The 22,175-nt window shown below is 39.4% G+C and overlaps 1 protein-coding gene across 1 annotated transcript in view; it reads left to right on the forward strand.

Moving 5' to 3' along the window:
* Positions 1-20,018, forward strand: part of ylpm1 (YLP motif containing 1) — a gene marked incomplete at its 5' end in the record, with an annotated part of 34,704 nt that extends 14,686 nt beyond the window's left edge. The window contains 20 exons of the mRNA XM_079215738.1: positions 4,046-4,097; positions 4,667-4,779; positions 4,991-5,127; positions 10,073-10,179; positions 13,038-13,131; positions 13,400-13,637; positions 15,191-15,224; positions 15,525-15,567; positions 15,839-15,903; positions 15,996-16,070; positions 16,164-16,219; positions 16,343-16,451; positions 16,970-17,107; positions 17,228-17,295; positions 17,387-17,484; positions 17,732-17,862; positions 17,985-18,058; positions 18,155-18,238; positions 18,366-18,533; positions 18,905-20,018. Coding sequence (XP_079071864.1) covers positions 4,046-4,097; positions 4,667-4,779; positions 4,991-5,127; positions 10,073-10,179; positions 13,038-13,131; positions 13,400-13,637; positions 15,191-15,224; positions 15,525-15,567; positions 15,839-15,903; positions 15,996-16,070; positions 16,164-16,219; positions 16,343-16,451; positions 16,970-17,107; positions 17,228-17,295; positions 17,387-17,484; positions 17,732-17,862; positions 17,985-18,058; positions 18,155-18,238; positions 18,366-18,533; positions 18,905-19,039 — 2,019 coding nt within the window. The 3' untranslated portion in view covers positions 19,040-20,018. The remainder of the gene's footprint in view (positions 1-4,045; positions 4,098-4,666; positions 4,780-4,990; positions 5,128-10,072; positions 10,180-13,037; positions 13,132-13,399; positions 13,638-15,190; positions 15,225-15,524; positions 15,568-15,838; positions 15,904-15,995; positions 16,071-16,163; positions 16,220-16,342; positions 16,452-16,969; positions 17,108-17,227; positions 17,296-17,386; positions 17,485-17,731; positions 17,863-17,984; positions 18,059-18,154; positions 18,239-18,365; positions 18,534-18,904) is intronic.
* Positions 20,019-22,175: the final 2,157 nt, after the last annotated feature.

Here is a 22,175-nt window from a genome sequence, read left to right on the forward strand (position 1 = left end):
CCAGCTAGTTTTCAACTGTACGTGTGTTACTACAGGGTTGATGCCTGATTTAAAAAGGCACTGAATCATATGTTTATCCACATTCTGTAATCGTCGGAGCAGAGTGTGCTGTAGTGATGCGCGGGTCAGGATTACTTAATACAAGCACCGACCTCCCCCTGATGAGAACTCGACCCGTAAACAGCCAACTTTGTGCTGCTGCTGGGAGCAAGACCCTCTTGATCCCAGCCATAAGTAGTGGGAAGAGAGAGGCTAAATAAACAGTGAATTTTAAAAGAATCATACTCCCTTCTTTCTTTTTTTTCACTAGCGTTTGGCTGCATTCAGTAGAAAAAACTGTCCGGCCAGCATTTCTGATATTGGAGTGAGACACGGAGAAAAGCTGATGTTGTGATCTTCGCAATAAAACATTCTTTGATGTGATGTGTCTCGGCCAATCAGCGTAAAGATGTCTACAGTGGCTTCATTTCCCTCCCACCAGTTTTTTAATGGCAAGGTAGTTAGCTTGCTATCATGTTAGCTAATGTTTTTGGGAGAGACAGCGAGTGCGATTACTGGCAGCGGCGAGTCCGTGGCAGGCGTCAGCGGCAACTCAGCGGCGACACCGGTGACCATTATTTGAACAGCAGTCAGCATCCTGCTTACCATCTGTATGCACGAGCATTGGCAAAAACAAAATTGTATGACCTGCATCATTTTTAGAAAATGCAAGAAATTTATTAGAAATATCATAATGATAGTGTTGCTGTATATAATGTTCCTATATTGTATTTATACCCACCACAACAGAGTGCACACATATTAAATATATTGCGATATTGGGGTTTTAGCTGGCTAATGTTTGCTTGCTTGCTAGCTAGCTAACGTAGAAATACTGTCTTGAGTCGATAACGTCAGTTAATTCATCCACAGTCGGGCTGGCCTGATTGGTGTGTTAACTAGCTTGCTATTTGAAAATAACTTTAATGTTATGAAACAACACACATGGATTTCATTAAAATCATTGTCAACGATTGTTGAGCAAGAAAGTTGGGGAAGGTCTCATTTTTGTTGTGTTACTATCCATTCGGCCGTTGGCAATAAATACAAACCACAATTAATGTAATAGGTTACACATTGAACTAGGGCTGCAACTAACGATTATTTTAATAATCGATTAATCGGTTGATTATTTTTTTGATTAATCTATGAATCGGATAAAGAAAAAAAGAAAAAAAAACATTAATTTCCAACCCTTTATTCAAAAAACAGAAGTGACAGTGCAAAACATCTTCAGAAAGTGCACAAACAGGTTGCTCCTTGAACATCCCTGAGCTGTTAATAAAAAAAATGAATTAAAAATGGACTAACACAAAAAACATACACATGCATACGTATGCTTTACATCTGCCAAATGTGAGCCCTTTTTAATGTAATTGATCTCCTTGGAGCAGAGGCTGCATTTAGCATACCCTGCTTTATCAATATGTATGAAATACTGGGACAGTGGGAAGCTGTACTGCTCCTCTCACGTCTGTTTTGACCTCCAACTTCCTTAAACTCTTTCATTCACATCATCTGATCAATATCTGGGCCTCTTGTGACCTCAACGTCATGTTGTTGGCTAAGCCCAACTACGTGATTTGATTCATTCTACTTTGAGTAAAAAAATGTAAAAAAAACTGCAGCCAGATCCGCCGGTGTGCCGGTTTAAAGTTGAGTGACAGCGTGAACTGAACCAGACGGGGGTTATGGCATGTTTCATCACGTTACGTTTTTTAAAAGCTGTAACGAAACATAATGTAACTTTAACGACAGTACACAACCCAAACACGTTAGCTAACGTTTAAAAACAAGTTAGAAGGAAATGAAGCCGCTGTAGACATCTTAACGCTGATTGGTCAAGACACGTCACATCAAAGATGTTCTATTGCTACGATGCCGACCTTAGCTTTTCTCCTCGTCTCACTCCAATCTCAGACACGCTGGCCGGCCAGTTGCTCTGTTGCGCTCTTTATTTTCTTCTCTGCGACTTATTGAATGGCGTAATAATCGCGCCACACAACGAATCGATGATGAAATTCGTTGCCAACTCTTTTGATAATCGATTTTTATCGATTCGTTGTTGCAGCCCTACATTGAACCTTTTAATACACTACATTTTAATTGACCTCACCTGACATCACAGTTGGCCGTGGTCCAATCTTGTTTGTTGCACCTGCGACCTGTGATGCCACTCACAGATATTAAGCCTGAAAGTTGATTTGTTTTTTTCTGAGTTGAATCTTCAAAGTCTGTCGAGAGACAATGTGTCATCTATGTGAGAAATATATTAAAGAATAATCTGAACAGACAGAGAGTCTTGGTTTGAATCAAGAGCGCCTGAAATTGTCTGCAGCATTTATACATTTTTTAGCTTTCGTGTTTTGCTTTTGTTTGTCGTCCCATTTGTATATACTCGTAACAAACGGCGCAAAACAGGTATACTGACCATCATTTTACACACTTTCAATATTGTTCCCAATTTTTTTATTTTTTTATTAGAATAAGTGCCTTAAATATGAAAGACAAATGAAATGATTGACTCCCTAAAGCTTCTACCCACCAAATGTCCACCCACACAGGTGCTTCACTCACTGTTCCTGATAAGACTTCTGTCTGGACTGAGTGGGCGGGTCTTGCGAATGTCTAAGTAAAGCTTCGCCCATCTTAAACCTGAGCAGAGGTCTAATCAGAAAATATGATGGAAAACATCTGTATTAAGTTTTACATCAAATTTCCAAAAAAACATTTAAACCTGAAGAATAGAGAGAGGAAAAAAATCATAAACAGCACAAAAACAAATCTCACAAATATTTTTTAAAAACTCAGTAATGCATAAAAATGTAATGTCCCATAGGGAATTCAACGACTTCTAAAACTGTCTGTGAATAGATTTTTAGATCCAGTATTCCTTTTTAATAATTAGAAAAATAGCAGGTATGTAAGAACAAAAACTGTCGACAAAAAATCTAAACACATTGAAGCAAAAAGAGATAAATTGAACCAATGAAACCAGTAAACTTGGTATTTAATCATAACATTTTGATAGAGGTGGGCCACTGATGCAACCATAATAATTTCCTTTCATAGCATGTCGTAGAGGCCCGTTTACTCTGGGTATAAAGGTGTCAACCCTTTTATATGAAGTCCAGCACCAGACACTCACATGCTGGTCAAGGTTTTGACTGGTATGTTGCGTTACTCTCAACACTGGAGCACATAGCTGTCGCAGATGGCTTCCTCCATGATTAACAAATTATCCTGCAAGGTTGAATTGCATTTTTAATGTATTGTAAGTTCCCAAAAATAAATACTTAATTTGTTTTTTACCTCTCAAATAACCCTTTGCTGCTTCAATTGGGTGGTCTGAAGAGTGTCAAAAGAATACAGAGCTGTGTCTTTACTTGGGAACCGGCTAGTGCTGGCCAGCCAAAATCACATCAGTGTAATTAAACAGCTAAGGATTAGTTAGGGAAACGTGATGCACACTATGCTTTTTGACCAGGAACATTTACATGTTTGGTTAACAGCACTGCAAACTTGTACTCAGTTTACGTGACAAACAACAATAAACCTGTGTCGATCATTAGCTCAAAAAGACAAAGTACGTGATTGGAGACTGGAGTGCTTGTTTTGCTTTTTTTATTATCTTCTGAGAGCAGATAGCGGTTTGCTTGACAATCTTTTTATAAAGGAAAGCACTTTGGCACAGAAGTTGTGTTCTCCAAAGCAGAGCACACTAATTATCCATTCTCTTTTCTTTTGCATGTCGCCAAGAACAAAGGCTTTAGTCTCAACATATTAGTTTCCCTCAACTTGCAAGATCAAAATATTTGCATGCCACTGTTACATTCTGTCTTAACCAGATAAGTCCTCACGCAGCCTCATCCTTCAGTAGTCTTTGTTGTCTTTCAACGTCTGATAAACTAGTCTGCTCTCTTTTCAGCCACCCCCTGCTTTCTCTCTCCCTCTCCCTGTGTCGCCTAGATGTTTAACCACTGCAGTGTTTCTTTATAAAATATAGGGCTACATTCCAAAAAGCAAATGGGAGATGGACACGTCCGAGGCGAAACTTGGTAGGTATTTCTCTTTGTTGGTCTTAATTTTATGACGACCCAATCTTTTACCCCTCAGTGAAAGGCTGATGATATTGATTGGATTCAGCATGATAACAACCTAAACTATTAATTTAACGATTGAGAGATGCTTCAAATTAAACACTCTTAAATAAAGCCCACTTTTGTTTTCCTCTGGAGAAAACATGTATGGTTATAGACTGGTGAATGTACAAAGAGAACGACAAGATGAGGTTCTGCATGTAAACCAAAACATGCAAAGTGAGCCTCCTTTGACATATAGATGTTTTCCAACTCAAAATCCATGTAAATGTAAACATGGTCATAATTTCTACAGATCCCAAGCCAGGCAAATGAGGCGGGAAAGTGAATAGGACACCCTCCTCTAGTCGTGTTGATGTGATTGCACTGTGTTATTGATATCTGATTGTGAAGGAGGACATTGCTAAAAACAGATGATGCCGATTGACTAGCTGGCTTTTCATGGACAAATTGATGTTCGGAGTATGAAGTTAAAGTTTTCACGGGGGAGGAGAACTGATCGCTACAGTGATCTTCCATTCATACAGACAAGTTGGACGGTCTGGGGAGCGGTGGGAAAAGGAAACGTGAAGACATGGAGGACTACCTTCAGCTGCCGGACGACTATGCCACACGCATGTCGGAACCAGGAAAGAAACGGGTAAATTGCCTCTTCTGTAGAGCTGTTGCTTTGGTCATTTTAAAACTAATTGGTAAAAGATTGAAGGTAAAGATCCAGATAGTCACGGTTGTTTTCAATTTGTATACACCTTTTTTTTTTTAAATGTTAAATAATGTAACAGATTTTTCTGAAGTGATGCTCAGTCATCCACTTCCCGGTCATAACACACCACCGTGGTTGCTTTGTCAAGGTCCGTTGGGCTGACCTCGAAGAGCAGAAGGAAGCGGATCGAAAGCGCGCGATCGGCTTCGTGGTGGGTCAAACGGACTGGGATAGAATAACGGACGAGAGTGGACAGCTGGCACAAAGAGCTCTCAACCGTACCAAGTATTTCTAAGAAGATGATCTTGTCCCCTTTTTTCCCCCCTTCAATGAAAGGTATGTATGTTCCTCTTTTGTATAATGTTGTTAGGATGGCTGTAGATGTTATGAGTAAGAAATTGTCGTATCAGTGATTTGAAAATACAAATGTAACATTTAATGACATGACGGTGACATGTTTAAGGCCTTTTCTTATTACATGTCCTGTAAATGTACTTTAAGGATCAATAGTTTCTTTAATGCAAGTTAATGGAACGGTTTATCTCAGCTTTTTTTCAGCAAGCTGTTTCTTCAAAAAGGCTTTTCTTTACGGTTTACAGTTATGAATATAACTGAATTTACAAAACTTAAATGTATTAGGAAAGCATTTTCCTAGTTATCACATAACATTTTTACTTGATCATAAAAAATATCAATGATCTTTTTTTCTTTCTGCAGGTTTCCAGAATGTGAAAACACTGACGCTTACTTGTGGTGAAACAAGAGACTCATCCATACCACCAATGGTTATCAAATTCTTAGTTCTTTTATGAATTAAGGATGCAGTATAGTTTTTTTTTTTCCTTCTCATTTTTAAACCAGCACGCTGATCAATTTGTAGTTTATAACTCTGTGCTTCTTCTGGTCATGTATTCGTTCAGACATGGTTCTTGCTGTTTTATACTCTTCATGCTTTCTGTACCGTTTACCTGTTGCAATGTTTTTTTGATCCATGTATACTTGAAAAAACTCAATAAAACATTCACAAAATCACCAACCTGGGGAGTCTTTCTTGCGCGGGGGGCTTGAGGAACACGAGGTCCGAAGAGTTTTTGCTTGCAGAAGAAGCAGATTGTGCTCGAAATGAATCGGTGGGGATTAAGAATAACTAATTACATCATTGTTTAGCCCCCCTGTGACATTTGTTCAGACTTGCTGTTATCAGGTTCATCACCATGTATGGTTACAATAGAGATAAGAATAAATGGTTGGTTTAGCAAATTCCAACAATTCCCTACACTGTTTCAAATGAATCGCACCCTTGACAGTTTTACACCTCTGGGTCACCCCTCAGTCTCATAGTGGTGGTGTATTTGCCATTCATTTGTCTTAGTTTTTTATTTATTGAAATCATTGAACAGTAAATACTGTGAGATAATTGCACAGACGGTTGCCAATTTCACCTCAACTTGTGGCTTGAATGGGTTTGCGCGTGTCAGAGGATGAAGTGTGACGTGAGTGCATGATTGTAGGACTGAAAAACTCTGTTGAAAAACTGTTTTTTTTAACCTTTTTAAGTATCATTTAAAATTAAATTGAAGAACCTTTTAAGGTTGTCAACAACAATGTAAAGACGGGAATTTTGGGGTTTAGGGCGTTAAAGTCTGGTTTCATCAATGACAAATTCAGCCCAAAGTGGATTCCCATGACCATAATAGTATTTTATTTGTATGTCTCATTTGAGTTCAGTTTTTTGCTTTTGTTTTAACACATTCAAAGACAAGATATACACGTTACACCTGCAACACAATTCAGCTCATTATTACTACCACTAATGCACATTATCAAAGCGTATAGTTAACCATGATATTTAAGCGAGAAAAATGCAAATATCTTGCTTTTATTGTGTCTGTCTCACAAGCCAGTTAAACTTAAAACAAGTTGAGAGCTGGTTTTATACAACATATCTGCTGACTGCTTTGCTTCTCATGGCAGTGGCACACTTAATGTAGAGAAGAATTTGCCTGTTTGACTCTTGTTCTCGCTCACTGTTGACAGCAAGTTAATTAAAAAGACACTTACATAGGTGTAGTTGTGTTGTATGTGCACACTTCATAACGGTATTCGAAGGAAACCAAATTCAGTCTCAGAGTGAGATTATTATGGTTAATATTTAAGCAGCTGTATTCAGTTTTACTTTGCACTTGGGAAGCAAATCCTCCAGAAATTTCACTCCGATTTTTTAATATGGATTACAAACGCTGTTACGGGAGTTACTGAAGACAAAACAAGGATCCCCAATTATGACCGAACACACAGATCCACTGAAGAAGACGTTTGATTTGCCCGTGGACAGCCAGCCACAGCAAATCATTTAGAACGTGGATGAATGGATCTTCATGGTGAGTATGGAAGAGCTATTTTACCAACAGTTTGCCAGGAGCGGATGAGAGACATAATTTACTGTCATTTCAGAATACTTGTAATTTTAATTTTATCTTGTACATACATATAAATGAGCTCTGTTGAATATTAAATATGTTTTTCTTCTCCTGCTGTTGTGTGGACCTTTTTTTGTGCTTAATAAAGAACAGAAAAAAAAACTGTGTTGCACTTGAAGATAATCACAGATTAAATAGTTTCACAATCGGTTCAATACAAACTGTTATTGCTATATAATATGGTTGATATAGAAAAACTTAAATGTCGACCTCATGCTGCAACAAGCCAGTAAAGAATTTGATGAACTCGGACATGAGATTGGTTATGTGCGGGCATGCTCGTCAATATTCTATTGTACAATACGTCCTGTGCTTCATTGGAGACTAAATAGTTTGCTATTCAAGGCACGAGTAAGTCCACATTGTGACAGTAACCACTGTGGCACATGATGTCGTCTGGTTAGGTCTCATCCTGAGGGATGACTTTTGAATTCAGCTGGTATGTCACTGTCCAGTTTACAGATCACTTTGTAGATTGCTTTCTTCCAAGATGGGTCACGATCTTTTCCCATTGAAATGGCAACGTAGAATTCTCTCAATGTAATCTCAGAAACCTCCAGGAATCCGTCAGGGACCTGTGAATCCAGAGGAGAAGATTTGAAAGCGTTCAGGCCTTTTACACACAAATTGTTTATATTTCACAGACCAGATCTGTAAAATACACAATCGGGATTGGAGAATGACGGTAAGTAACAAGACATGGCAAAGGCACCTCAGTTAATTTAGAACTATATTAAATCAGATCTATTGATTAACAACAAACTGCATCAACACACATCAGACAATACCTGACTCTGCTTTTAATACTTTTTAGTGTTAACCTTCATATATATATTTTTCCTGTGTTTTTCATATTGCTGAATACCTTTACAAATGTATGTTTGAACTGTAACATTGTTGAATTATGACAATACTGGAGCTTGTAAGCATGCAGTATTATGTTGCCAGGTAAAAAAAATCAGTCCATCTTCAAAGAGTGTAAGTACCTAAAGAGACACAGCATCAGTGTGGTTCGGAGCAGTTTTGCTCCCTTTTAGAAAAGAAAATCTTTTTTTTTATTATTATTTTCTTAATATTGTTTTATGGTGAATTGAAATTTTGAAAATATCCCTGTTTATAAATTGAAAATTAGAGCTTCATAGCAATGTATCTGCAGCTCATTTAGGCTGATCTCCTATTCTTAGCTCAGGGAGCTTGACTTGATTGTTGACTATTTGGGATACGTCTGGATTTTTTGGTTCTTAAAAGCTGTTTAAAACTTTTTGTATTTAAGGGAATGCATAATATATTAGTATTAAAAAAGGTCTTAAAGGTAAACTGGGGGGGCTCTGCAGAAACCCAGCTTTCAAGCTGTGTTTAAGTGAATCCTTACTAAATGTGCAGTAATATTTTTGCATTACTGCACTTTAAAAAAATAAAGGGGTAAAAATCCCATATAAATTTGTAAATATTAAAACGTTTGTACCAGGAAAAAAAGACAAAATGCGCATTGTAACACAGACTTCCCAGAATGCTTCTTAGTTAATAGGCAGCTTAGTCTGCCAGTCTTATTACATGTGATAATCAGCCATTTTCATCATGACAGCGTTCACTCTTATAAATTATGAATTTTTGCAGCAAATTCTCATTTAAGATCGTATTCAGTGTTTAGTTCACTTTACTTCTAAAACTCATCTTCAGTCACACTATACTTTGATACTTCTCACTGCTGGGTTATTTTGGTATAGTAGTTGTATTCAAATTAGTATTAAAGCTATGTTACTATATATATTAAATATGCAGAACTCTGGAGTAGTGCACATGTAGGCTGGTTAGTATGTGATTAATGTGCATATAAACAGGAACACTATTTATGTGTTAGAAATTCCCAGATTAAGAAAGGGAAAATATCAGTGACTCAATTATTTTATTACAGCATGTATACATGCATATAGATACACTGACTATTATTTGTGTATTTTCTTCATGATACATTTGTTTGAATAGCTATCTGTATGCAATAACACATCTATTATAGCCATGTGTTGACACATGCAGGAGCTTACATTATTATTATTTGTTTTATCCCTGTACTTACTACATATTGATCAGCGAATAACCAGAGTACTCATTTAAAAATGAGAAGAAAACAATAGCAACTATTTCTGAAGCAATTCACATTTTCTTCATGTGTGTATTAAATAACCTGCAAATGATTAGGAACCATTATATTTAATTGAGCTCCTAAAGCCACTATAATCTTTACCAGTAATAAATATGCAGATGCAGCAAATCTGACCGATTTGAAAATAAAGCTCTCGGACTATTGAGAAATATAAAGTGTAACACACGCACACACACACACACACACACACACACACACACACACACACACACACACACACACACACACACACACACCTAACAAAAGTAAATTGTGTGTTCGACTGAACATGATCAAACTGTGATGATGAAATAACTGGAGGTTGCGAGTAAGAAGAATTATAGTGTAGCATCAGTTTACCTGGATAAATATTATATCTTAAATATTTAAATGTTACTTTTAAGATGTGTTGGTTTTTATCTGAGATGTTGTCCACTTACAATCTAAAAGTAGCGAGCGGGAGGCTCTTTAATCTTTTTTGATCTCATGATGACAGTAAAATATCACCAGTAAGAATAATAGAGGAACATCAGTTTACCTGGAAGTCGTTGGTTTTGTTGTAGTGCATGTTTGAGAGCCCTGAAAAGTTCTGATTCTCTCCCCACAGTCAGACTCCTCACGTCAGCCACTGCTATGAGAGCGTGCCGGGCAAACTTCTCCATCTGGATGTAGTAAAACTCCCTGAAGTTACTGAACCATTTGATGAGCTGAGAGGTGACGCAGCGCGTTAACTGAGGACGACACGGAGAGATGGGTAAGTGAGACGATCAGCGTGTAAGTTGATGTATTGTAATTAAGTTGTCTTCATGTGACAGATGAATGTATCAAAAAAAGTTATTAATCCTGTTCTTGCTGGATTATGATGACAAATAAAAAACAAAACCTATCTACTTGTCTGGGACTGATTCTTTATTCTGTGGTGACAGATGCCTTTTGAAAGGATAAACTGGTTTAGGATCATAAACTTGCCACACATGAATAACCAACGACTGCTTTGTGATTTAGATTGAAGATTTTCTCTCAGAAACGGCATGAAACGTGTCTGCTTAAATGCAAAATACAGCGACTTTTCCAAGAATGTTCTAATTGCTATAAATTATACATCTGTATTTTGTTTGTAAATACAATCTATTAAAATTGCACAAATGTGTGGTATTTTCTCACCTGCACATCATAGAAACACATCTTCAGGATCAGTGAGCTCGGGTAGCGGCTGTAGAAGAACATGTGCTTTGCTTTCTTCAGGTGATTTGTGGTCAGACCCTCCTGAACGCACCCGTGTTAAGGGGTAAAACACATTCGAGACATAAGAAACAGTCTGACTTTTCTTTGTTTATGAGGATAGATCTATTTTCTCTCAGAGAAGTTATTACAGCTCAACGTAATGAGAGTCTGCTATTTTCTGCACGTTTGGAAGATCAAAGTTGGTATTTATTGGAAAGTGCCAAGTTGCTGCCCACTTTAAAATGCGTTTCATTAATGAGCAGACTTATTTTATGGCAGATACCTGTGAGGGGGGGAAAGGTTTGTGACATAACGGGTCGTAATTTGGACCTCGAATAAGCAAAGGAAGAGTTATTGTTATGTAAAGGGAAGCTGCTTCAAAAGCCGCAATAAGGAAATAAATAGTTTCTGTCTCTATTGATTTCTTTTTAAAGCCACAAGAAAACATAAAAGCTCCATTATTAGACGACACAAATTCAAAAACATGTCAAGGATACATTCAGCATGTACAGGCTGTTCTTCCACAGGCATTCCGACTCCATCTTGACGTGAGGCAGAGACCGGCTTTCCAACAGCTCGGGACCCACCGACACAGCGTGAGTCTGACGACTTCTGACAGATCTGGAGTTGACCTTTGATCTGACTTTGACCGGCTTCCAATGTGCGGCGTACGTCTCAGACTTTACTTGGCTATCTTCAGAGCGTTCACTCCGCAGGCACCTGAGGGCATGTTCAGTGCTGTGACCCCGATCTGACAGGTCTCCGTGCAGAGCCGAGTCGTGGCTGAAGGGAACTGGGGATTCGGGGCGACGGGGAGCTCTTGATCTGGACTGGACGATGAACTCGTCGGCTCTTTCCTGTCGAGGCTTTTGCACTACCAGGGACAGGGCTTCGGTTTGAACACCTGGGTATTCTTGCGTCTCACAGGAAAGTCTTTCTTTATCCTCTTTACCACCTGGAGGCTGAAGAGACGCATCAGTGTCCGCGTTCCCCTCGTCATTTGGAGATGCCTTTAGAAGTGGCACGCTTTTAAAAATCGAGTCAACACTCCTACTGACGGCTCTGCTCAGTTCGTACTTTAAAACATCTGCCATCAGCTTTATCCTCTCAGACTTCGACTGGAAGTAGTTAATCAGCTTCACCTTCTTCCATCCTTCCTTCCCTCCACTGTATGAGTCTGTGAATGCGTCCCTTGGAGATGCTTCGGTAGAATTGTTCCAGGTGGGATATTTACTGTCTGCAATGTCGGTGACTCCACCCACGTGGTTTAACCTCGTTCTGAGCTGTCTGAGGTGCTGATGCTGACTCTCAGGCTGCTTCCTCCCCGTCCGGCTGCCTGATCCACTCCTGTCCGCGAGCTCCTGATCTTGAATCCTTTCATTCTCCTGCATGACACCCGACTCCTCGTGCTGACTTGTCATCCCTTCTGTGCATCGCACTCCAGGGGAGCTGGTCATGCCTTTGATGATATTTTCTACTCTGGCACGCTTTGCTTGATGGCCGCTGTTTAAGTCCCACTCGTGGTGACCACAAGAACCGGATGCAGGAGACGAGTGCTTTCTCGTGGGTAAATGTCCAGCAGGGTTGTCTCTTGGTGGATTGAGCTCCAGCTGGCTTGAACAGATCAAACTTGAACCAGCATCATCGCTGCTGTAATAAGCTTTCTGTGGTGGCATTGTTATGTCCTTGCTGTCTTTGTGTAAGGACACAGAAGCACCTGAAACTTCTGAATTCAACAGCACAGGATCCAGTTGGAAAGAAGAGACGTGCTCCGCGGGGTAGCCGTCAAGGAAAAGGCTGCTGGAAGAATACATACTTTTGCTCCAAACACTTGGATTCATGCTTTGTTGGGTGAAAAAGAAAGAAAGAAAATTAAATTGCATCCTGGAATACTATGTTATAACAAGACTTTGGTTGTTGCACAAACATCTGAAAGTGAAATATTTTTTCTGGCCATTTATTTCATTCAAGTGAACTGTACAACTTTAAAGAATGAAACCACAACAATAATGTTCAGATAAGAATATTGGCAAGTAATTTTTCTAATATGTTCAATGTTTTCCTCACTTTTCAGTTGCATTTTTGTTTGTTTGGCTATAATAAAATGTTAGCCTCAATCAAAGGTTGAGATAAACATCTTACATACTAGTTTTAGATAGAAAGATGGATACGTTATGAATCCCCAAGGGGAAATTTGTTGTCGTAGTAGCGCTTTACAACTTGAAGATACAAATAAACACACAAGATAAAATGAAATAATATGAAAGTAAAACGTGTAGCTCAGAAAACAAGAAGCACATCGACATACAGAAACCTTCTATATGACCCACCTGTTGCCTGTCGAAAAGGACCCGAGGAGGCTGTAGGTCTGGAGCTGGCAGGAGGAGGAATGACTCAAGTATTTGTAGTGGTCCAGCTGAGAGACCCTCCAAAAAACAGGAGGTGTGGTCAAATATGCCAACCTATCCCATCCTACCTGTACATAATAACATTTTTGTTTTGCTTTTCCGAAGTAGTCTGGCTATGCTGTGGATGTTTATTGTGAAATTAATTCTAAAGTGTGTATTACTACCTGATACAGGCAGTGGTACAGTCCTGTTTCCTCTACGTAAATGTAATTATTTTGTTATTTGAAAACAAACTTTTATTTCGATGTTTTGATATTCGAAATGTTTGTCAGTTTTTAGTTCAGAATGATTTTTCTTCACAGTCCCAGCTCCCGCCGCACGGTAGTCCAAAACTCTCCCTCCTTTCCCCCTCCGCGGACCGCCGCAGTGGTTCCTCCCACCTGCACCGCCCTCCTCCCGCTCCGGAGCTCGCTTCCGCCCCGCTCGTTCAACTGCTGTCAAACCGAGCTAAGGGACACACGGCTACCGGCTAGCGTCATGTTATCGCGGTCCAGATGCGCGTACCGGACGCTTGGTCGTTCTCTGTCCGCCGTGAGCCAGGTTGGTTGGAAACGTAACCGAATTGACTCTGAAACGATTTGTTTCCGGTTAAACCAGAGATACGTTAGCGTTCAGCCGACGTTAGCTAGCTCGTGAAGCAGGGCCTCGCCTAGATTACCAAGGGCAGACAAGTCAGACACTAACAATCAAGTTTGAGAAGAAAATGAGAACATGATCCAAATAACTATCTGACTATTACAATAAGGGGTCTTAATCTCGTGCAAGCTATATTATTTGTGTTTCTATAACTGGTTTGACACTACAGTAAACTAGCAGTTGCTAATGTGAGCTGGTTACGGTGTCGTGTTTGTAGGACGCTCACGTGACAGAAATAGAACATGTCATGTTTGACATAACATAAGTGCACGAGCTCCAGCTGTCTCTTTGGTGCTTTAAACAGGTAATGAAGGTGAAACATAATCCCGACAGTAGTAACTCGTGTTGGTTCTTACTTCAAGGAGACGTTTACGCTTTTCATGGATTATGTACCGCAGTGGGTTGTTGACAGTTTATTAGGTACACTCTTCTAAAAGTAAAGTCTAAAACAACAGCTCTGCAAGCTACAACGTTTAGGTTTGTGCTAAGAGAGTCACTGAAAGAGGTGCTTACTCGGTCAATTTGTTAGTCATTTGGTGCTGTTGAATATCAGAATCAGAACTGTTGCCAAGTACGTTACACATTCAAGGAATTTGACTCTGTGAAAGGTGCATAACAATAAACAAAAACACAGTACAATAACATTAGACATAATTTAAAGAAAATCTTGCAAAATAATTATTCTGGAGTTTTTGCCAAGAAAACAACTCTAATAGAACAGATTTTAAAAAGGAAATGCAAGACGACACAAGCCAAGATTAAACTAAATATGTTGGTGCTTCACCAGCGAGTGTATTGTTGAACTCTCTGCTCTTCATGGTTCATAATCAACACCAGCTGGTTAGTGAGCCAGAGAAACCAAAACTCAAGAAACTTGATGTCAGCATGCCTGTACATGCTTTGATATACTGTAGAAGATTACTTTCTGACTACTCCACCCTCCTCCGGCATCCCACATCAGTTGGTATAGGTTTGAGTAAAGAGCAACTCCTTTTGACAAACATCAATGGAAAAGCAGCCATAGCCAGCCGGCCTTCCTCACAAGAGGCCCTGCCCTCAAAATACCCAGAGACATGACTCATAACATGCAGCCATGCAGTGCGGTTATCCAGTCAGCTTTGGAAAATCCAGCGGTTTGACTGAAAGTTGAAGCTATGGAGGTTCCTCATTTACTGGTGAACGTATTTAGAGGATCTACAGTGTTTCTGCAGTGCTATTGCATCTTAAGTAGGCTCATTCATTGTTTAGCCTCTGTGTTAGCCTACTCCCCCGCCCCCAAAATCTATGGATAGATGCAGACATGATGTTTTTTTTAATCACATGGGGAACTAATCAAGATCACACAGATGGGATTTTAAAAGCTGCCAGTATAAGGTGCTGTCGAAACCATTATAAATTCACAAACACAATCTATAAATAGATGCATATGAAACTGATTTCCTTTTCTATCCTTTCAGGCAAATAATGTGCTGGTCCGACAAAGTGTTTCAGGTGAGTGTGCTTCTGGCTAAGTAGACTTGACCTTTAGCTTGGTTTGAGAACCTCATTAGTAATGCGACATCTACAACTGCAGTCTTCATTTTATTTCTCATGAATAAACAAGCTTTCTGAGTGGATCATCCAAAGCAGAATAAGTGATTCTTGTTGAACGTCTGAGATGCCTCAGGAGCCCACAAGTGGTTAATTGCAGCTCTCAGAAAAACTCCACTCGTATCTCATGTTGCAGCCTCAGGAGAGACAATTGTTGTTGTTGATTTTCTTTCTTGCTTTCTCTTCTTTTTTCCTCTTTAGGCCTCCCTGTCTGCAGCCAGCTAGTTTACAGGAATTCTCAGCCGTAAGTGTTGGCTCCCATTCTTTTTTCTGTCTTTGAATGTGACCACCTCAGGTTTTAAAACTCTTCAGCACAAAGAAGAGTGTAAGCTCTGTCTATTTTAATTCATGAATCATAAACTTAGCTCTACAGCTGTGCAGCAAATTATTATCTTAAAGAGTTTGTGTGTGCTATAGAGAATGTATCAGTATTGTGTGTGCATTTGAACATGACAATTTGGTTTGTACAGTTGTATTTGAGGAAAAATACAAGTAATCGTTTTTGTTTATTTTAGATGTGAATTTCAATCCTCAGTAAATGTCTTCCACATCAGATACTTCAAGACATCTGCTGTCCACAGTATGTATTGCAACAATTCTCAACATTATGTATTGAAGACAACTGTTCTGTGTTTCAATTGAAGCAACGTTTGTTTTTGTTGTTTTGACCAGGGGATGAGGTTGTCACAGTTAAAACACCTGCGTTCGCAGAATCCGTTTCAGAGGGGGATGTGAGGTGGGAGAAGGGTTAGTACAAGTCAACAATCTTAAGTATAATGTTGTTGGTATTTCACATTTCTGCACATTAAATCCATGCTCTTTCATTGATTTATGTTTTAGGTGTGGGCGATTCAGTGGCTGAAGATGAAGTGGTGTGTGAAATTGAGACTGACAAGGTATGAACAAGAAAGACCATCAACCCTAAAATCATCTCAAATGCTCTTTTTTTTTTTTAACTCTTAAAAGAGAGTTAGGGAAAAAAATTACCCCTAAGAAACGTCCGTATTTTGTAATTTCAGACCTCGGTACAAGTCCCCACTCCAGCAGCTGGTGTAATTGAGGAACTATTGGTCCCTGATGGAGGAAAGGTAGAACCAGGGATGCCCCTCTTCAAACTCCGTAAAGGAGGTGAGCTTGGTTGACTATCAGTTATCATTTTATCACTGAAGTAAACACATTTAATGTTTTTTAATAGGCTGGTGGCAGTGTGATACCTGAGTTTCAGGGCCGTTACCAAAACGGTACATTTTGGATACTTGACATTTTTGAGTATAAAGGTGTTTTTGTCTTGACACAAACTGTCTTTACTTTATTAATATGCAGGATGACATTTTCAAAAATGTTTTTAAATGGGGAAACATCTGATGTGATTGTCAATGCTTGATACTACAGACACAGCTCAGTTAGTACTGTGTATTCATTTCAATCCAGTGATTTGGTTGTGGAGCTGAGCAGACATCTTTTTTTCCAGTGTTGTACATTTTAAATGACAGCTGTAGTTGTGTGTTGCATATGCTGCTGAGAATCTACAGATTTAAAAAATGCATTGAACTATGACAGCAATGACGCATATTTAGGCAAAATGACCATGCTGTGAATCCTTAGACCCATATGACATTTGTCCTTCTTTACTTGCACTTACACAGCTCTTGCTGCCAAAGCTGCTCCCTCACCAGCAGCAGAAGCACCGGCAGCAGCCCCACCACCACCTCCTCCAGCCTCAGCGCCCACTGCAATGCCTCCAGTACCCCAAGTGCCACCACAGGCTGCACAAGCCAAACCTGGTGTGTTTCCTTCTCCATCATCTAAATCTACATTCTGCAGAAGGCATTTATTTAATATTATTGTACAGGATGTATCTGAGTTTGGCTCTTATTGTCACATTTTGTCTTTCCACCTTCAAGTTGCTGCCATCAAGCCCACAGCTCCAGCACCAGCTCCTCTAGCGTCAGCAGGGAGAGGAGAAAACAGGGTAACCCACCCGCTGAAGACACACTTGTTGTGTTTCATTTACATGTTTAAAAAAAGTGAAAAATAGTGAAGTTTGTTCTCCTTCTGTCCAGGTGAAGATGAGCCGTATGAGGTTGAGGATCGCCCAGAGGCTAAAGGAGGCTCAAAGCACCTGCGCCATGTTGACCACCTTCAATGAGGTGGACATGAGGTGAGCCGCAGAAGCTCCTGGATCCATGGATTATTCCCACTTTCTTCATAATATTTACATTGGTCTAAACCTTAGCCAGTTCGGACTATAAGCCCCGGCACAAAACAACCTGGCTCACAGTTAAAATCTGCACTTTCATGCCAATGTCTCATTTTCATTTGTTTGACTCTACAGACTTCTTCCTTCTTTTTAATAAGATGTTTCCTCAGAAAACACATTCTCTAATATGTCCTTAATTATGCTTCAGCAACATTCAGGAGCTGAGGAAAATCCATAAGGATGCTTTCTTAAAGAAGCACAACATCAAACTGGGTTTTATGTCGGCGTTTGTGAAGGCTTCTGCTTACGCTCTGACTGACCAACCTGCTGTCAATGCCGGTAAGACGCCCGCTGTTTTCTCTTTTGCTTAAAATGAAGCAGTACAGCCAAGTATTATAGTTTTGTTTGTGTCTTTTTGCTTTTTTTGACCAAACTTTATTCCCAAAATGTTTTTACTGCAGTTATTGATGATACAACCAAAGAGATTGTCTACAGGGATTACGTAGACATTAGCGTCGCTGTGTCAACTCCGAAGGTACGACCTTTGCTCAATAAAACTTTACGTTCCATTGTTAAAAACTGTAAATGCTGGGCCACATGGAATACACCTGAAAAACATGTGTCTGTTTAGGGACTTGTTGTACCGGTGATCCGTAACGCTGAGACCATGAACTTTGCTGACATTGAGAAAACCATTAATGCTTTGGGAGAAAAGGTAAAACGCTTGATGCGATAGGTTTCCCAGATATTTGTCATTTTAGACTGCAATGCAATTTTGATTAAAACCAATATCTATTTAATTTGTCACAAAAATGAGAACCCATTTGTGTTGTGTGCCTCAGGCTCGTAACAACGAGCTTGCTGTTGAAGATATGGACGGAGGCACCTTCACCATCAGCAACGGTGGCGTCTTCGGCTCCATGTTCGGCACGCCCATCATCAACCCCCCACAATCTGCCATCCTGGGCATGCACGGCATCTTCGACCGACCTGTGGCCATCAATGGCCAGGTGAGAGTTGTGTGTCCATAGATGCAGATGGAAACATTTTTTGTGTGCGTTTCAAAAGAAACGGTTCATTGAGCTATAACCAGATGACTAATACAACAGTGAAGAGTGATTTTAATTTATCTACTGGGTTTGCAAAAGTGGTGTTGAGTATAAAAGCTCAGATGGAGTGTGAAAGTTGTTGTTTTAATTATTAACGCCACATAGAAAAAAAAAGTTGTGTGGGACAAAGTAGCAAGAAGAAGCATTATAGAGGCGAGTCCCCAACAGATCTGATCTACATGTAAAGCTACCTGGACAGACAATGATCAAACATACTTGTATGGATCTACTGGTGGTCTTCCAAATTCCAATCTTCTTTTTTGCTCTGGCAGGTGGAGATCCGGCCCATGATGTATGTGGCACTGACATACGACCACCGACTCGTTGACGGCAGAGAAGCGGTCACTTTCCTCCGCAAGATCAAAGCGGTGGTGGAAGATCCACGCGTGCTGCTTCTGGACATGTGATGTTTCTAACACTACATTACTCTTATTTAATGCAGCATAAGATTAACTCCACGTCACAAAACACGCACAAGTCGTACAAAATCTCTTTAAAACGTTCGGTCAGACTTCTTGGGGATAATGAGGTTGACTTCACACACTCGAGCTTAAATACATGGTATTATCTGTAGAGACTGCACTTAAAATGGGCTTTGGCTACATTAACAAAGCAAAAAGATTGCTTGCCATCTTCCAAAGGTTATTGTTTTTACTGCATTTTGAGTTTAGCAAAGAGACGAGTCACATTTACATTACATGTCTAGGGACAAAAATTGGCACACATGGGCTGAAAAGGTTGAAGATAATTCGCACATGGGTGCGTTTTTATTATACCGATGCACTCTTCAGATTAAAATACGAGGCAGTAGATAAACACTCACTGCATCCTTGTCACATTTGTGTAATCATGAAACAGCATTTGGCTGCCTGACTTTCTCCCCTGCTCGTTAGTCGGTGCCCCCGAGCAACTTTTTCAAGCAGAGCGCACACAAATTAGTTCAAGATGTTTTAATGTGAACACAGAATTCAAAGATTTTCTTGGTTTTCTGCTAGTAATTGTGATCAACAGTCTGAAAAAAGGAATCGGTGACCGGGAACCAGGTTTCTGTCGGTAACGCGTGCCGCTGTTCAAGCTAACTACAATTATATTCATCCATGTAAAACTGCCTTGCAGATTCTTTGACCATCAAAGTCTAAAAATGTTGATCAAACTGCTCCAAGCTTTTCGTAAAACACACTCGGGAATTCACAGAAACTTTACAAACACCAAATACTATTAGTTTGTTTTCCATATGCTGGGAGTCATGTTCAAAAGGCACAATTTGGCAGCAGGATTTTATGTTGAGATTTTCATTGTGCTATCATATATATATATATAAAAAATACTTGTATCTATTTAAAGAAATAATTTTGAACATTAAACATCAAGAGTTTTCTTTACTGACATTTGTCTTGCACATTTACTTCAAGAGAAATGGTTTACTGAACATTTCACCTTCAGTCTCACCCTCTGAAGAATGGACTCAGAATTATGACGATGTCGTAATGAAAGCACACGGCTGAGGTGGGGACGGTCTTCATAGCCGGTCTTGGCTGAAGTATTTTATCTCGTGCCAAATCTATTTTGCTCCCGAATTCTCTGCTGCGGATAAATTCTGTGCCGAAGACCGATCTTCAAAGCCTCATTAGCCGCCAGCCTGGCGCTCGGCTCTTGAGAAGCTCCAAATAATGGGATCATCTCTGACCGAGTCTTAAGGGTTGCTTGGCCTTTTCTCCCACTTCACAAACACAGGCTCAAGTGTGTGCAGCTGTGTATGATACCCCTTCAGTATCTCTGTTTACTTTAATAATCGCGGGGGACAAAAGGGTCCTAATGTACGTCTTTGTTTCTCTGCCAGCACCTACACAAATGTCTGAACGACACTGTTTTGGAGGGAAAACACAGAATTCATTATGAGAACGCAAAAACAACAACAACAACATTAGATTACCATGAGAATACTGGAGGTCCTAATGGGCCTGAATACAGCAAACAATGATACAAGGGTTCTTTATTTAATTTAATTATTTACTTTATTAACGCTCAAGATTCCATTAGCGCTTTCGAGATCATGTTAATTGGCAGCCTGTGCCAGTGGGTGCATAGATATCTGAAGGGTTCGTTGGCAGGTTTTTGTTTCGTCTTCAAAATTTGGCCAAATTTGTGAATTTGCAATTGCACTGCTCAATAAGATGTGGGCTTTAAGTCTTTGTGTCCATTCAGATGAAAGATGGCCCATTAGAAATTGGCAGCTAGCTGTTTGTTTTCATTAAGCCACATCAGAGGGATAATTTACCTAAATTATTCTGTTATTTTTTTCTGTCTTTTTTTTAAATAGCTAATTTATATAAATTTTAAATAAATAATTGTATTTTAGTCCAATTTGGAAAAAGTAGGGTTTAAGTTTAAGGTGATCCTAATATTAACGAGCAAAAATTGTCCGTTTACACTTAAACTTGTTAAGTACACCATGTAAAGTTTAAGAGTAAAGGCTTTTATGTACTCTTAAACTTGTTAAGTACACCATGTAAAGTTTAAGAGTAAAGGCTTTTATGTACTCTTCATTTAGTGGAACATCCCATGTATGCATGTACAAACTAATTCTAACTAACAGCCCTTTAACCGTAATATGGTTTTACGTGAACGAGATGATCTGGACACATCCCCCATGAACGCAGTCGGGGACAAATTAATCACCACAAATGGACCAAAACCAAAAGAGTAACTGCATTAGGTGGATTACTTTTTATCTTGGCTCTAATCGGATATGAACAGAAAACCATGAAATAGCGGCATTAGTTCCAGTTACATTAAGTAAAGTAAAACTTCCCCATCCATGACTCACATTTCACGAGGGATCCTGTATATAATAGGATTACGCAATCTGACAGAGGCTCGTCCAGATAAGGTACATTTACAGTCTTTCATATCTGTGTTATCAAAATGCTTTTGTGGTTAAAGTATTGAAACACTGTCAGAGTTAAACTTTCCACACTTCTCGCTGAGCAAATGCTCCACTAATATTTGGTGTTAATGTCTTGTGCACATGAGATGTTAAAAACTTTTGGTTGCTCGCTCTTCAGTTTGTGGCTCAGAGGTCAAATCTCACTAGTCAAATCTATCTGCTGGTGTGAATTTACAAGAGTACTGGCTTAGTGTAAAAACTTTGAAGACCACAAAGTTGAATGAGTCTTTCAGTGGACCTGAAGTTAGTTTTCTGTGTTCAGTTTATGAGCTTTGTTGCATTTTTTGTATTACTGTTAAAGTTATCTGGACAGTAACTACACAACTCATAACCCATATTCCTACGGTTAATCCACAACTACTGTAATTCACACTGCAAGTTTGAGTACTGCATCATGCATGGTGTGATTTTTTTATATATTTTCAGTAAGTGAATGAAAAGATGAGGAGATGGAGGAGAGGGACAAACTTGGGATGCGGCGAGGATGTTGAGACAAACATGGAGGAAATTAATGAGGTGTGAGAAGAAAAAGATTCAAAATAAAGTTTTAATAAATACATTTTATTAAAACTTTAATAAATACATATTAAAAGTGC

Source organism: Taurulus bubalis (assembly GCF_910589615.1).
Source record: "Taurulus bubalis genome assembly, chromosome: 3".
NCBI classification, from domain to species: Eukaryota; Metazoa; Chordata; class Actinopteri; order Perciformes; family Cottidae; genus Taurulus; species Taurulus bubalis.